Below are 17,911 nucleotides of genomic sequence, written 5' to 3' on the forward strand. Positions count from 1 at the left end.
CATCCAATACTGAAAACCAATAGCCATGTGGAAAGAAGCAACGAAAGTCAATCTCGTGCACGTGGTAAACCGATATAAAGTAGAATTTCCTCGAAAATGCCAGTTGATTAGCATAAACCAAATCCGAAAAACTAATAGTCACGTGGAAAGAAGTAAATAAAATGGTGCACGTGGTAAAACAATAAACAGCAAAATATTCTCGAAAATGATGGTTGATAGATAGCACATTGAAAAAGTAGGATTAATTATACTAATTAAAAACTTAATACAAACCTTTAGGTTCATTTTGGCTTTGCTAAATGTTCACCTTAAATTTTCTTATATAGTTAGTAAAAAAAGAATAATGGAAAAACTTTGTAATAACGTGAAGTAAAATTTCATGTTATTTGTGTTTTCAAGATGGGTACCATTGTTTGAATACTTTTTTGAGAGGCTGTACGTCGATCTTTAAGTATGGTCGTCTTACTCCCGTATGTTCTCTTTTTGTCACTTGGGATTGTACACCTCGCATTTGCTGCTTATCTTCTGCAGATTTCTTATTCCTTATGAGATCCTTTGCAAACATGACTTCGCATCAACCTGAAGAACATTTTCCTTAGCAGCAGACATTTTTACCATTTTCTTCAACAGGGGCATATTACCTCTATTATAAAACTACACCACTGATCTACATTTGTGGAAATTCTTATAACATCTTAGTTCTAAATTACTATTAAATTGCCCTGAATTTTTAGTACTAAATATGATCATCCAAACTTATGGTTAAATTTACCTATTACCTACTTATCCTCCAAAAAATTGTATGTTTTAACACCTTATTCCCTACATTCGTATTCTTTACACTTTTTATCATAATATAGTTTCTGCTTCGCACAGGTCTTATCGGAGATTTGCCCATGAAAAAAAGGCTTGAACAAGTAAAAGTATTAATTTATTTAAATAACAATTTGCAAACTTCTCTTCCTGCAGACAGATTACTTGAATTACAATATTTTTTACCACAATTTCAGTCGATCTATGTGTCCAATAGTAGCTTTGCTTGATGAAGTAATAATACTACAGAAGAGATAACTAAAAAGTTAAATCCACACAAACTTATAAAAAATACGGATTTCAGCCAGGACAGTTAACAAAAGTGAAACATGCCATAAATACAATCTTCAGGTAGAAAGGGAAAAACTGCGAGAAACAGTATATTATTAGTCTGCAGCCTCATACTGCTAAACTGTAGATTTATTCAGACTGATTTTACAATAGTACACTCCATAGCCAAAACAGTGTTGGGAGACGAGATCTGTTCCCCCCCCAACACTGTTTTGGCAAGTTTCCCAACACACATAAGAATGTGTGTATGTGTGTGGGGGGGAACAGACTCCATGAACCTTCGAAAGAAAAATATTAAAACCTATAGCAAGAAGAAATGGCATTCTTAAAAAAAATAATCTGCTTGTTGACAAATATTCATGATGCTTTAGCAGCACTTAAGGAAAAAACGATGGGCCAGCAGATAACTAAACCAACTTATATATTAGAGAATAATAAATATATGAAAGAGTTTATCAATCCAACCCTAAACATACTATAATTCACTATTTTCTAGAAAACTTGAAAATGGTATTAATATAGCTGGGTTCTGCTTCATTCACTGCAAGTTTAAACACATATTTATTACACATGTTTAAAATTTATTTTCTCAGTTCAGGATCTAAATTAAAATACAAACAACTTTTTACTAGAAATAACTGTAAGAATAGGTAACTAACTGATCAATCTGCTGAATGTTGCCCTGTACCTGGTTCTTCTTTTGGCATTTCTAAAACAGCCTTTTAAACAGATTCAGATTTTTGACTATATGACATATAAAGAAACATAGCCTACCCCCCCCCAAAAAAAAAGCAACAACACAATAACAATAATAATTTAAAAAAAAAGAATAAAATCCAAAAAGATTCAGATTTTAACAAATGCTCAAAAGCGATCTTTTAAAGTTGATTATCAAGGTCATGGCCCAGGTGGAATAGTGAAATATTTTATAGGATATTAGATAAATATGAATTTAGACGAACATGGGATGCTATATATATATTCTGCTTATTTAAAAAGTAAAAAAATATATATAATGCAATTCTATAAAAATATTTAATGTTTTTAATTAGGTATATCATGAATTAAGTAAACTTTCATTTAAATCAATAACATTAAAAAGTAAAAAAATAATATTTTTGAGAACTGCATCTATTGCTTTTAAATAGTTTAGTTTGTTGACAGACATATTAAATACGAAATAATAATATCTTACTTTTTTCAGAAAGGCAACAGACCGAATGAAAAGTTAAATGAAAAACTCAAATCATATTTTGAGACTAATAGCCACTTTATGATACAAAATTACAAGAAATGCAGACACTGCTCTTTAAGATACTTATGCAATGAAACACTGTAAATCGGTATCTTGCATGCAATATCTAAGAAATATTAAAATATTTTAATCAAAAATATATGCACAAAGATTTATGCATTTTTGGGGGTAAAAGTTGTTGTTGTTTACTCACATCTGACTTGTATGAAAAGCAGTTGACCATACAAATTCCTGCAAAATTTTGCTTATTAACGATGTGTTAGCCTACCAAGGAGTGTTAATTTCTTAACCAAATTTAAATTCACAGTTTATTTCAAAGCTAATGTATCTAATCATTATGATTTTAGTATGTAGTTTAAATAAAAATTATTATAAGTAATTAAATACAAAACACAATATTAAAACTAGTACTTTATAATTTAAAGATATACACAGAATATACAAAAATATTTAATTTTTCTTCCTTGCTTTTTCTGTTTCTTGTTGATATTGTTGTATTAACTCTTGCTGGACTTCACCTGCTGCAGGAGAATAGCGTGCATATTCCATAGAAAATTCTCCTTTACCTTGAGTACTGGATCTCAGCTCAGATGAATATCCAAACATATTATTAAGAGGAACCTTGAAAGAAAGATGGAGGGAAAAAAAAGAAGAGGTAATGCAAATAAATACATTAATAGCAAAGGCTCATAAAAACTGAAATAAATATGCCAGAGCACTACAGTAGCATTATACTTTAAACAAACATTAAAAAACTAAGTCAGCATTGACACAAGGCATATATAATAAATTATTTAAATTCAAGGATTATAGAAAGATTTAACCCTAATTATGATTAAGAGTTGAGGCCTTAATTACAATTTGCTATTTTGATCAAGGCAGAGCTTAAAGAACATCTTTTTTTAACACAAGAATATCAATTTACTGATATGTATTTACTGTTATAATAAAAACCTCCAGCCTAGAGATCATTGTTAAAAACCCATGAAGATAATTCAATAAGCAGAAAGAACCAACATCAATCAATAAATATCTACAAAGAGGTGTGGTCTATGCATGTACCAAAAAGGCAAAACATGCTTTGAACAATGTCACAAAAAATATTTGTTCTTTAAAATTTATATATATAAAAAAAAAAAAAAAACCCACTAAGTCTTTTTTTATCCTTATTTTACTCAGTTTTTTAATCCATGTAGCCAAAAGTTCTTATTATGTAGGTTATTATACTTTCACTGCTATAGAAAAATTACATAAATGCTTATTTTTTTATTTTTCTGATGATTTAGTTTGTAAAATAATGTAAATAATATATATATTACGCAGTTCTTACATGCATTTTTTTTTTTTTAAATTCGTAAATTTTGTCATTTATTGGAAACGCGCACGGAGAAAGGTAAGTTTTTTTTTCCCTACTTCCTAGGTACGTTTCAAAGTCCTAGACGCGCGGTTGTTTCACAGTGCGACCACCACCCACAAAACAATGGGCAAGAGTAGATTTTTTTAAATTCATATATTATTTGTCTCTAGGATCATAATATTCAATTTCTAGAGTTTTTAGTTAAAAAAATTATAAAAATAATATCGCGCGCTTCAAAGGGTTAATGTATAACGGACAATATAAGCTAGGCTAAAATGATCGAATTATCTATTTCCGTTAATGTTGCAGATTGCGTTGTTCCTTAATCTTCTAATTGGATCCGGCTTATTATTTTTTGCAGATTGTTAGAGCAATTTTATAAAAAGTAAGCTTGAACTTTCGATTATGTCAAAAAGAGTTTCCGATTCTGGAGCTGCCAAAGGATCTAAAAAGCGAAAGCATGTTTTGATGTCCATGAAACAAAAAGTGGAATTGCTGCAAAAAATGGATAAAGGAATAATATCGCTTCCGATAGTGAAGAAAGTGACAGAGAGGTTATTGAAAACGAAAAAATTTTGATTGACAAATTAGTCGGTATTCTCGACACAGCAATTACAGGACTTAAACAGCGGAACTTTGTAACTGAACAAGGAATTATGTCTGTTTATAGAATTAAAGAGAAAGTATTAGCACATAAAACGAAGCAACTTAAACAATTTATATTGAAAGAAATGTTTAATAAAGTAAACAAATAAATATTATTATTATTATTATTTTTTTAATTTTGATACCCTTTAGATCATAATCGTTCTTTATTTCATAAATTACGTTTTTATATTTTTAATTTTATGATTTCTGCATGCCATCTTACGAGATTTAAATTGATGATCTATAATTCTGAAAAACCCCTAATCCGGAATTGCCGATGTCCCGAGGAGTCCGGATTAAAGACTTTGTACTGTATATATGTGATATTTTAAGGCATAGTTTTTATGGCTGAGTGGAAAAGGCAAGAAGAAGATGTTGACAAAATTAATTTCAGCGGATCACCATCTTTATTTTTCGGCACATCAAAATTATTTACTTTTTGATCATAAGAAATTGCAATAAGTTTTATATACACATTACGTCATCTTAGATAAAGAATAAAGAAGAGCATAGCAGCATAGACATGTTTGGATGGCAGAAGTTAGGAAAAGGAATGACGTAGTTGCTTTCGAAGCAATATTTACCTTTACTCGCATTTGATACCAACTACTGTGAGTTATCACCAATAGATCAAGTATGCCTTAGGCCTTTCACGTTTGTATCAAAAAGAAGATGTACTATTGGTACATCTATCACCCAGAGGTGTAGAATACATTCAAAAACTCTAAGATTTGGAGTAATCTGGTCGTGGGGAAGCAAAAGTTTCCATAGATCTTAAGTTGTAAAGCAATCTTTTACAAATGGTCGCATTCAGTCTCTACTAGATATTAATTCGGAGTTATTTAAGGAGAAGCATTCTGAATTGAGAGCACTTTGTCACAAGATAGGAAAACAGTTTAAGTCTGCGTTCAATTAATCAGTAATGCCCTTAACATGCACCGAAACATCAAAGTTCAATCTGACTTTGGTCAAAAACAAAAAGTGCATAAAAATTAGTAGAATTTGAATTCACACACAATTGTCTTTGGTCAAAAACACAAAGTTAATAAAATTTTGTAGAATTTGCAGTCACTCAAAAGTCACATCACATGAAGACACGTTAAAAATTTATTTGCAGATACGTCCATGTGGGCATGTCAATGAAAAACGTAGCACAATTTCCACTTCAAATCTTGGAATTAAACATTAAGTTTACAGTCATGAATACAAAATACTTGATTAAATACAAAGAAAAATGAACTATTTACATATTTACAGTTACCAAGGTGCATTATTGTGCGGGGTCTTTTTACCACGCTTTCAATTGTAGGATCGTAGTAACACAAACTTTGGAGGGAGGCGTATCCTGAGTTACTTAAACTTTCAAAGAAATTATGAGACAAGATTAATATCTGTTCGTGCATGGCTTTTACGTTAAGGTCGTGCTGAATTTCCACATTTCTCACATACCAGGGAGCTTTCACTATGGAACATAGAATTTTATTCTGGAGAATATCAAGTTAAGCATGCTCTGTTTTATTGACAGTTGCCCAAGCCGGCACAGCATAAAGCATGATAGGCCTTATTAAGGTGATATAGAGAGTTCTTTTGATTTTGATTGATAATTTAGAGTTCTTGCCCATTAGGCTGTAAAGTGCACAAAAGCCACATTTGCTTTATCTGCCACTGCTTTCACATGATAGGCGAAGGTGAGCTGGTTATCAATAATAACTCCTAAATATTTGTAAGAGCTTTTACGCGGAACAACTTCATTCTTAATTTTGATCTCATTATTGATTACACTTTTTCTGTATTGTGTCTAAAAAGAACAACACAACATTTGCTTGAGTTTAAATTTATCTTCCAATCTTCAAACCATTTATTAACGATGTTAACTTTTAACTGCAATTTGTCCATGGCGAGTAATGGGCTAAGTGAATCCGTGAGGAAGACCGTGTCATCTGCATATTTATAAATTTTACAGTCTAGAGGGCTTGGCAAGTCGTTAATATAGATGTTGAAAAGACAGGGATCGAGAACTACTCCCTGTGGGACTCTCCTATAAATTTTTTTCTTGCGACAAAGAGCATCTCATACTTGACTTGAAAAGTCCTGCATTTAATATGAAATAAGGAGCTGGATGAAACTGACAGGAAGCAGAAAGTTGCTAAGTTTGTGGATTAGTTCTGCGTGCCACACTCTATCGAAAGCTTTTTCAAAATCGAGGAAGCACGCAGCAACATCTTTCTTTTTCTGAAAATTATTTGCAACATATTCAACAAGGTTCAGAACTTGATGAGTGGTTGAATGTCCACTTCTAAAGCTGAATTGTGAGCTCTCAATAAGATCAAGCCTTTCAAGGTGAGTTTTCAGTGTAATTTTTAGAATTCTTTCAAAAACTTTCCGAAAAGCAGGGAGCAGGCTAATAGGACAAGTAGTTGGTGACCAATTTAGGATCTTTTCCTGGTTTTGGGATGGCGATAATTATACTATGTTTCCACTGTTGCAGAAAATATCCCAGTTTTATGCAAGCATTAAAAATTTTTGTGAGCAGAACAATGCATTTTCTAGGAAGAGCTTTGAGAGCATCGTTACTAATTTCATCAAAGCCTTTTACTTTTTGGACTTTAAGTTGTTTAATAATTTGCCTTAGTTCTCTGGGAGAGGTGAGTTCAATAAAATTAGAGGGGGTGCTGCCTTTCAGAGACTGAACTGAGTACTGAATTTCTTCTTCAAGAGAAGTGTTTCCTTCAGGGTGTGGCTTGAAAACTTTTCCTAGCTCTTCAGCCAGCCAATCTCAGCTTCTGAGTGGTGCGTGACAACCATGTGATTAATAGGAGAGACAGAATTGGTTCTGCTTGTTCTTAAGAGACCAGGCAATTCTCCAGACTTAGTTCGGTTGTAAGTTCATATTTTCAAGTAAGAATTGTTTTTAATTTTCCTATTTAGGTAATTTAAGTGTCTTCTGTCTTGAGGATTTCAGGATAACTGCCATTGTTTCCTGGCTCGATTTCTTCTTTTAATTAACTCTTTTATTCTAGTCGGGAGAGCAATATTTATACTAAGTAGGCGCATAAGTATAGCTAAGCTGTGATTGGTTAATTTTAGGTTTTAGTTCTGTTTTTCAAGCAGTGTTATGTAATTTGGATAGATATCGAATTTGGGAGAAAGGATAAACTTTGGGGGGGGGGGGGGAGAAAAAATTTAGAATAGTGAATTTTGATGTTGCCAACAATTTGGATGCATAGCCATTGTATTTTATTATATCTTATACATACATGTAAATAAATTACAAACAATAAATAACAGTGACTAAATAATTATATAAACAAAACAGCAGTTGGCTCATAATTAGAAATTTAAATATTTTTTAATTCCAGGTGCCTGGGCAAATATTTCTTCCCTTATATATTCAATTTTTACTTTAGCCAAAATGACTTTCTCTTAGCAGTGACTCAAAATTAGCTTACTTCATAGTACTCCTTAATCTACTTTTTACAATTTTTAATTTTGAAAAAGCTCTCGCATTCAACTTATGTTGTAGATAGGGTGAGTCCAAACTTATAAGCAAAAAAGACATTGGCCTATACATTACTACATAAATTATATTTCAAGAGTAATTTATATACACACAAGGCACAAGTTTTCCAAAAACTGCATTTAGCTTTGGATGAATGCTCATTAATAGATAGAGCACTTTCTCCTTCTGACTTGGTATCAGATTCAAAAAAATGAATTTCAATTGAATTTTTTAGTATTTTCCATTTAATTAATAGGTCCTGATATTCATCTTTACGATTATCAATTGTTAAACCTACATAGTACCTGAATAATATAGAAAATTAGTTGAAAGTGTTTGGCGACAATGAATTTAAAAAGTTTTTGGGATGAATAAGTGATATGTCTTCATACAACTTCCTATGCCCTTCAAACCTACTTTCCATTGATGAAATGGTGTTATCCATTATAAAATTACGGACAGTAACTTCGAATTGTTTGATAGGGCAATTGAAATTATAGTCGGACGATTCTTCATCATCCACTTTTTTCTCTTTTTGGCGTCTTTTAGCAGGTAGTTCTTCTGTAATTATTATTATTTCAATCCATTGCAAACGATTTTGATGATTTAAATATTTTTAGAAATGGCTTTTAAGGAGCTTGTAGTCTCCCTAACTATATTATATGCTGGGATGTAATCTAATCCTTTAGGATGTTAATGATTCGTTACTGGCTGAGTATACTGAAATATTTTTAAATACAGTCAAAAGTCTTTAATCCGGACTGGTCAGAACTTCAGCGTATTGGTTATTCTGGATTATAGATCATCAATTTAAATCTGGTAAGATGGCATGCAGAAAATATAAAATTAAAAATATGAAACCATAATTTTATGAAATAAAGAGCAATTATGATCTACAGGGTATCAAAATTTACAAAAAAAAAAAAAAAAAAAAAAAAAAAGCTTAATATTTATTTGTTTACTTTATTAAACATTTCTTTCAACGTGCGCATGCGTAAAGCATACATTAAGCATAGTCGAAATTAGAAAATTGCAACCAGAAAATTATTTGTGTGTATTCGTGATATTTATAATGATGAGGAATTTGATTTAAATCATATCAAAGGCAGAGTACATCGAGATGAAATACTACATTTAGTAAGGAATTATAAGCCGAATAAAAAAAAATCATCTGCTCTGAAGATAAGGATAGTGCTGACAGATCAACTTCCAGTTCATTGCGCGCCGCAACGTCCCCCCCCCCAACAGAGCACCGTGAAATTGATAAACAAATTTCGGAATGGTTAGAGAAACAAAGGATTATGCCTTTATCTATTTTTTGCAGCAATTCCACTTTTTGTTTGATGGACATCAAAACATGCTTTCGCTTTGTAGATCCTTTGACAGCTCCAGAATCGGAAACTCTTTTTGACATAATTGAAAGTTCAAGCTTACTTTTTATAAAATTGCTGTAACATTCTGCAAAAAATAATATGCCGAATCCAATTAAAAGATTAAGGAACAACGCAATCTGCAACATTAACTGAAATAGATAATTAGATAATTTTAGCCTAGCTTATACTGTCCGTTATACATTAAACGTGCATGTGTAAACGTATCATGCACATGCGTTTATGCATGCACAGAAAGTTTGTAGCTTTGAGGTCCGGATTATAGATCATTTCGGATTATGGACGCCCGGATTAAAGACTTTTGACTGTATATGTGAGCAGACAAAATTATTCTAAAAGTTGATATTTTATCAAGAGTATATTTTGCTATTTATCATATCTGTGCATTTTATGTAATGGAAGATATACACTACAAAGTCTGTAATCCGGACATCCATAATCCGGAATGATCTATAATCTAGACCTCAAAGCTACGAACTTTATATGCATGTGTAAACGCATTATGTGTTTACGCAAGTGCATAATGTATTTATGTATGCACGTTTAATGTATAACGGACGGTATAAGCTAGGCAAAAATTATCTAAGGCATTTCAGTTAATGTTGCAGATTGCACTGTTCTTTAATCTTCTAATTGGATCTGGCTTATTATTTTTTTAAGACTATTAGAACAATTTTATAAAAATTAAGCTTGAACTTTTGATTATGTCAAAAAGAGTTTACAATTCTGGAGCTGCCAAAGGATCTACAAAGCGAAAGCATGTTTCGATGTCCATTAAACAAAAAGTGGAATTACTGCAAAAAATGGATTAAGGCCTATCCGTCTCAAAATTATGCGAGAAATATGGCATTGGAAAATCCACTGTATATGACACAAGAAAAAGGGACTTTTGAATTTTTTGTGAAAGCATCTTAAACAACTTACATTGAAAGAAATGTTTAATAAAGTAAACAAATAAATATTAAGATTTTTTTTTGTAAATTTTGATACCCTTTAGATCATAATTGTTCTTTATTTCATAAATTACGATTTCATATTTTTAATTGTATCATTTCTGCATGCCATCTTACCAGATTTAAATTGATGATCTATAATCCGGAAAAACTACTAATCCGGAATTGCCGTAGTCCCGACGAGTCCGGATTATGGACTTTGTACTGTACTTTTCATGAAAGTAATGATTCTACACACATTCCCTCATGCGCATGGCTGTCTCGACGAGTCATATGTGTCAATTCGATCGTTCGAGTTTCTTGATCAGCTCGAAATCTCTATGTGTTCGGTCGCGTGCTGGCCCTATCTGCCACTGCTACACAGACCATCAAATATGCATTAAGGCAACCATCAAAATATTAAATTTCATATTAAAATATCTCATACATTAAATAAATCTACAAAGAATTTAATCTTAAAACCTGAGAATAAGACCAAAACTACATTTTATAGAAACAATAGTTAAATCATTTCTGAGGCATACGTGCAATTTTAGAGTGCCTGAGAATAAGACCAAAACTCCTTTTTATATAAAACAATAGTTAAATCATTTCTGAGTCACACATGCAGTTTTAACTTTTTTCATTATAACATGATACAGTAGGCACTGTTAAATGTGACCACATTTGTCTATGGCTATTTTGATAACATTAAACAATGACAAAAATTCTCCTTCAAAATAGCAATGAAATTTGACCAATTTAAGATAAATATCAGCAGAAACATATGATCAGGTACTTTTACAGCATTTTAATTAGGAAAACACAAAAATTTGTTAATGAACTATTTATAAAGTATTTAATGTAAAAGTTAATTTATAAACTGTTCATAAAGTTTCTGAAAATTTCTTGACCTACACTATATCACTTTTAACCATAATACTTGGAGGGCATTCTTTATTGAAAGAGAACATGCCTGTATAAAATTAAAAATTAGGCAAAAAAAGCAACCCGAGTTTCGTGTAGATCAGTGCTTTTCAACCTTTTGACTAACGCGTACCATCTAAACAAAAAATGAAAACCTTTAGTACCACCACTACAAAGCACTACTACCACCACCACTCTTGAACAAAGCTCAGATCGCATAAATTTACGAGTGTTAGAGAAAAAACTCAATCAGGATGCTGAGGTTTTAATTTTTGAATTTAATAGTTAAAAATAGTACTTTGCTTCTTTGCATACCACCGGTTGAGAACCCCTGGTGTACATATTTACAGAGAATTATTTTTTTCAGAAAAAAAAAAAAAAAAAAAAAAAAAAAAAAAATTCTGCAGAATCTGTTTCTGTTCCTGAAGCTGAAGTACTGTCTGATTGCTGTTACAGATAGACACACATATGTGTGATAGAATGATTCAAAAATCTATACCAAACTAAGCTTGCTTTTTCTTGGTTTTAGTTTAAATGGTTGATTAAAATGGAAATCAATCTGTTTGGTGACTTAATCTTTTACTTGGCGACATTTCTCTATCATTTGGAAATTTTTATAATCTATTTTGAATATTTGGAGACTTCAAATTAAAAAAAATTTTTATGTAATATTTCGACCATATTAATCGAATAGTTGATCACAATAAGCAATGTATCATCATGTTTTCATATACAAATCATACGGATTTCCATAATTCAGTAACAATATCTGAATGATCACATTACATGCCATCTACTCTATGTCATACATATCGATTCCACATTTAAGTAATTCAGTATATTCCTATACTATTTATTAATTTTTTATTTTGTGCATAGGCTAATGAAAATGTCCAATAAATTAATATTCAAGTTGTATATATGCCACATGAAGATGTCATTAACATTAGTTTGTTGTTTTCCTGGACTATTAGTAAATCACAAACTTCGTATCCCAGAATTATCAAGTCATTTAACACTGACTCAGGTCTGTAAAGCATTAAACATAGCCAAAAATGTCATATCAGGACTATGCGCATAGTTTAAAGATACTGATGATACAGGCAACCAATTTGAGGCAAAAAATGTGCCACAACAGACTTTCAGGACCGTTATGCGGCAACAATTGCTAAAAGAATACGTGATGTCAGACCAGACCATGTGTGAAAGGCTGCATAAAAGAAGACTGTAAGCATGGAAACCCATGATTTACATCAAACTAATTCAGATTGTAAAATGTACCCAGTTGCAGTGATGCAGAGATCAATCATGATTGGAGTACGACAGACTGAAGTCAAGTTCCCTTTACTGATAAGTTTCGTTTTCACATGGAGAGTGATTCCAGATGCACTGCAATGTAGAAAACATCTGTGAAAGGCAGTGGTACAGAGAAGGTGGAATCATGGAATGGGTGGGTTCCTTTTGAATGGCTGCACCGACACAGATTTTTATCAATGCAATTATGACTGCTGAAATATACAGAGATGAAGTTCTTGATCATTATGTCAACTTTTTTAGGCTTACCAGTTGGTGATAACTTCTTCCTAATGAATGATAATGCTTGTTCCCAATCATGCTGCACTAACAACTGATTGTCTTATTGGCAAAAGAATTCAACAAATGTAGTGTTCTGCATATTCTCCAGACCTTAAATCTGATAGAATCTGTGTGGGATGCACTAGGACACTGACTTGCATCCCTTCAGACTCTTCTCAAAGTGATTCAAGGTGCTATTTATTATGGATACTTTGCTACCCTAGAATTTCTGCAAAATCTATCATGGGAAATAATTGTAAAACTGGTATAGGTGACCACACACCTTGTTAATTTTTTCCGGTGTCTACAAACCACATAATAAAAAAGCTTTCAAATTCCAATTTAAAATACAAATTTCGCTGGTAAATTTAGGTAAGCAACAATAGCAACAAGAACTCCTAAAACTGATACCATTCTTAGGAAGGTGAGCAGGAAAAGGAGCAATTATTGATCAAGCAACGCAATAAGGAAGTACATATTTGATGATAAAGAGGTTTTTAGAATTAAGAACTTTTTTAGGAGATGCAGATAACCCTAATGTTTCACTAACAGAAAGACTGTGGAATGATCTTGCAGAATTGGAAACTCTTCTTTCTATACCGTATATACCCACAAAAAAGCTGCAATCTGAAGAATTGACAGGACGCAAGAATAGAAGAATGAATGGGATGTTTTTCCTTTCTGAAATGGAGGGTTTATTGCAGAAAAAATCATTTCTTCAATGAAGAAAAGAGAAACTATTTTGCTAGACAATGAGATCTTGCTGGGTTCAATATATGGAGATCTGAAACACCGAATTTTCTTGGATGATGAACAAATTAAAAAGGCAAAGAAAGCCATCTATGAACTTTCATTAAGAATGAAATTATCCTCAGAACAGTTGGAGAATTCGAATCAGGACAGTCAAACTGCAGATATTGCAATTGAGTCTCTATCATCCTTTTCCATTGATGAATTACGAGGGCCATCCAGGAAGTAGATTACGTTTCCGTCTGTGTCCGCTAGGGGCGGGGCTAGCGCGGCCATCTTGGGGTCAGAGCGTTGCGCAGCTCAGTCTGCATCTAGCCGTGCTAGTGAGAGGTTCGTGCTGTGCTCCGTTCAGATACTGTGACGGTTTGAAATGTCTGCGTTAATTGAAAATCCCGCGAGCTGCGAGGTGCGCTCAGTAATAAGGTTTCTGACTGCAAAAAACTGTAAACCGATAGAAATCTATCGGCAGCTTCGTGAAGTGTATGGGGACAACATTATCACTGAAGGTGGAGTGCGTCAGTGGGTCATAAGATTTCAAAATGGCCGAACCAATGTTCACGACGAAGATCGAAGTGGGAGACCCAGCATAGTGACCGCCGAACTTCTCGAAAAAGTCGATGCTAAAATCCGTGAAAATCGAAATTTCACAATAACGGAACTTTCTTTGAGTTTTCCACAAATTTCGCGAAGTTTGTTGCACGAAATCATCAGCGAAAAGCTTGGTTACCACAAGTTTTGTGCAAGATGGGTTCCAAAAATCTTGACAGAGGACCACAAAAATCAGCGAATGGCTGCAGCGTTGAAGTTTTTGGACGCTTACCATAAGGATGGTGACTCTTTACTCGATCGCATCGTTACTGGTGACGAAACATGGGTGACCTATTCCCTATTCCCAGCAATGAAGAAGTGGCTGGCTATGCAGCGTTTTGATGACGATGCACAGCTGCAAGAAGAAGTGGTTGAAGGCGCAGGCGGCCGAATTTTTCGACGAAGGAATTTCCAAGCTCGTACATCGCTACGATAAATGCCTTAATTTGTATGGTGACTATGTAGAAAAGTAGTATTTGAGTGTGGCTTTCATCTGTATATAATAAAATTTGTTTCCTATACTTTGTTTATTTTTTTATTCCAAAACGTAATCTACTTTCTGGATAGCCCTCGTAGATTTTGAGAAATATTTTTGGATAATATTGAAAAGGCTAAGGCAAAGCGAATGAAAATAAGAAACAAGAGTCTTTAGATATAAAAATGAAAAAATACAAACAAGATTTCAACATGGCCTTTGAAGAAATAGAGAAATATGATTGCGCTTGCAAGACCTCTTTTAGAACTTATAAAAATCTATCCTGAAAAGTTCAAAGAAGTAGCTCTAACAGTAACAGCTCTTCCTCCTACTCAAGTTAGTGTGGAAAGACTCTTCTCGGCTCTGAAGTTTATCAAATCAGATATATGGCCCTTCAACAAAGAAAATCTTGCCGAAGCTATACTGTTTCTTAGAAATAACTAATGCCAGTTTTTCCATTTCATAATAAATGCTAATTAATCAACTTTTTTCCCCTGTAGCATCTATTACTTCTTTTATATTAAAAAAATAAGCTGTAACCCATGTGTATATGCTTATATATATATATATATATATATGAGGTATATATATACCTCATATATTATATATATATATGAGAAAGTCAGAGTCATTAAAATTCCAGGAGTCAGAGTCGGTTATTTTCCCTACTAACCCCACAGCCCTGATCGAAAGTCATTATTCATGTGTTCTTTTATTACTCACACTACAGTACAATAATGGATGGGATTCGATGGAATCTGTAGGATTTTGGCTCCTTTTTTAGCTAAAAAGTCAGCCATTTCATTACCAAATATTCCACAGTAAGCCGGAACCCACTGTAAAATAACTTTTTTATGTAAGGTTTGTAATTAAATTAGATATACAGTCTTTAATACTTTGTGAATTGGCAGGTTTCAAAGAGATAATAGCCTGTATTGCAGACATAAAAGCTGACAAAATAACATCATTATCCAAACTCTCACACCTAGTAAGCAGTTGTTGAGAAGCTAACCTAATGGCCTCCAACTCTCCATCAAATGGACTGGCACATGGACTAAGGGACGAATAGGATGCAAACAAATCAGAGAGACATCAGCTCTATTTCTATTCTGAGACAAGCGTGATCCATCCATATATATATAAGCAACCAGTCCTAACCTGATTATTGATGTGTTTATTCTCCCAAACAATAGCCCTCGACTCTAATTCACTTGCCATTTTCTTATGCACAGGCTGGATCAAATGGACTCCATACTCCAAACAACCAACATACAGAGAGTCTGCATAACTTGGAAAAAGTTCACAGCAGGAAGGATATAGAGTCTCTCTTTTCTCAATGGAACTTGTGTTTTTAATCTTCTATTTTTGTTTATGTTATAATTCCTCCAGTAGGTGTTACCTGGAAGACAAATTAGTTTTTCATAAAGACACAAGATCTTTTCCTGAATAATCTTTTCTGTTGGTTTAGTATTAGTAAGCAAAACATAAATTGAATTGGAGTGGTTTTAACTGCTTCAGTAATCAATCTCAGAATTTGATTTTGAGTAGCTTCCAATTTATTCATTACCTCTTTACTACATGCCATAAGAGGATCACAGCGCTAAGTTAAAATAAGTCTAATATACATTTTAAATGTTAAATTAACAGTGTCTCTGCCGCATCCCCACCTTGCACCTGCAAGTCTCTTCAAAATCCTTGATCTGTCCTTTACCCTTGAAGTCATCTCCTCAACATGTTTCAAGTTAATTTCTTATCAAATTTGACTCACAGGTACTTTGTATTATGCGACTCCTTAAGCATAGAATCCCTATAAACAATATTCATATCAGTTGGCTGTCAATTTAGTGGTAAACGTCTGATACACTGACTTTTCAGTATTAATCTCCGTCTCATTTTTATGACACCCATTTGAGAAAATCTTCATTGCAAAATTTATTTTAATAATCAAATGGTTTTGTTTCTCCTTAGAAGCTGGCAATATGCCACAGACGGATGGAGAACATTCTAGAACGAATTCTTACCAGTTTGCTTCAGAATGTTCTCAAAGGCAGGTCAAAACCTATATAATTCTTGACTGCACACAGAGTAGCAGTGTCTCATCAATGTATCACGAGTTGGTGTATCGTTGAGTCTATCGAGTGTTTCGTCGAGTGCAGCGCAAGTTATAGCATGGAGAGTCTCAGGAGTACATTGAGTTCCGAGAACAACCAAACTGAGTCAGGAGCTGTACTCTAGTGCTTTGCCGTGAAGATGTCTTCACCGTTACAGCCCGATAGCCTGAAGGCTGTGTTGCTGATTGTTTCAGTGCGATTACCATAGCTTTTTGACGACTGTAAAAGTGATTTTAGAACTGTTCTGAGAAATGTTGGCTAAATAAATTGCATTTTGATTCGTCATCAAGTGTTGTCATCAATCACTTCAAATCCATGAACCCGTAGAAACAACTGCTGTCAGAAGTGGGATTTGTGAGTGGATACAAGTGACACACCAACAGATAAAAGCCATGGCGGAGACTATAAAGTTCATGGACTTCTTACTTCAGCTGTAAAAGCCTAATCAGAAGAGTTGAAAGCAGCTTAGGCAGTGTGTTCCAGTATTGCAAGAAAATATAACCACTTCTTAAACTAAGTATGTGTCTCAAAATACAATTTGTACAGACACAAACTTGATTCTAATCATAATTCTGATGCAAACATCAGAACTGGCTTTCAGGAAATAGAGGTAAATAAGCACGTACTAACTGCTAAAATTACAGAGGTAAACTGTACACATGATGTGAATGAACTACAGAGTGGTCAGCAAACTGTTTCAGTTCTTCATGCGGACCAAAAATGTGAAAGGACTAAATCTTCAGACTGTGATATGCAAAACAGAAATACATCTGAAAACTCCACAAGGCGGGATTAAGGTTGCCAGAAAGTGGCAAGGGAAGGCAGAGTTGACAGATTTTGTGCCAAATCACCCATTTGGCAATATTGTAGCGAAAATTGCTTTTTTCGACCGAGCTCCTCATAGCTTAGCGGAGAAGACACAGGACTCGAAACCTGAAGGTACCGGGTTCGAAACCCACCAACGGCAAGATGCCTGATAATTGGTTTTTATGTAAATTTCCTTCTTATTTTTCCAGAACATTCCAAGTTTGGAATGTTCCAGCATGTTCACCAACTGTATATAAGTAGCTCTTCATTCAGTTTAAGTTAATAAAAAGTCTTGAGTTTAGACTTGAGTACTTGCCTGTTCATTTGTAGAATCCCCTCATCTACGCGACAGTTTGGTGGAGGCACCGAGTATTTCTCAGTTACTTCGGCAGAGTTACGCTGAAGCCTGTGGATTTGAGGACTTTCTCCTGAGTTTGGACTCTTACAGGATTCGCATAAAAGATGGTTGATGAGAAGGAAACCAAGCAGACT

The 17,911-nt window shown here is 33.5% G+C and overlaps 1 protein-coding gene across 2 annotated transcripts in view; it reads right to left on the reverse strand.

Annotated features, from left to right (window-relative positions):
• Window positions 1-2,757: 2,757 nt before the first annotated feature.
• mEFG1 (mitochondrial translation elongation factor G 1) overlaps window positions 2,758-17,911 on the reverse strand; it is a 178,673-nt gene continuing 163,519 nt past the window's right edge. For both annotated transcript variants that reach the window (XM_085819001.1, XM_085818999.1), the window contains one exon: window positions 2,758-2,980. In XM_085819001.1, coding sequence (XP_085675127.1) covers window positions 2,810-2,980 — 171 coding nt within the window. In that variant the 3' untranslated portion in view covers window positions 2,758-2,809. The remainder of the gene's footprint in view (window positions 2,981-17,911) is intronic.

This window comes from Stegodyphus dumicola, chromosome 6, assembly GCF_044657685.1.
Source record: "Stegodyphus dumicola isolate Sdum_Otavi_A_Nest chromosome 6, ASM4465768v1".
Classification (NCBI taxonomy): Eukaryota; Metazoa; Arthropoda; class Arachnida; order Araneae; family Eresidae; genus Stegodyphus; species Stegodyphus dumicola.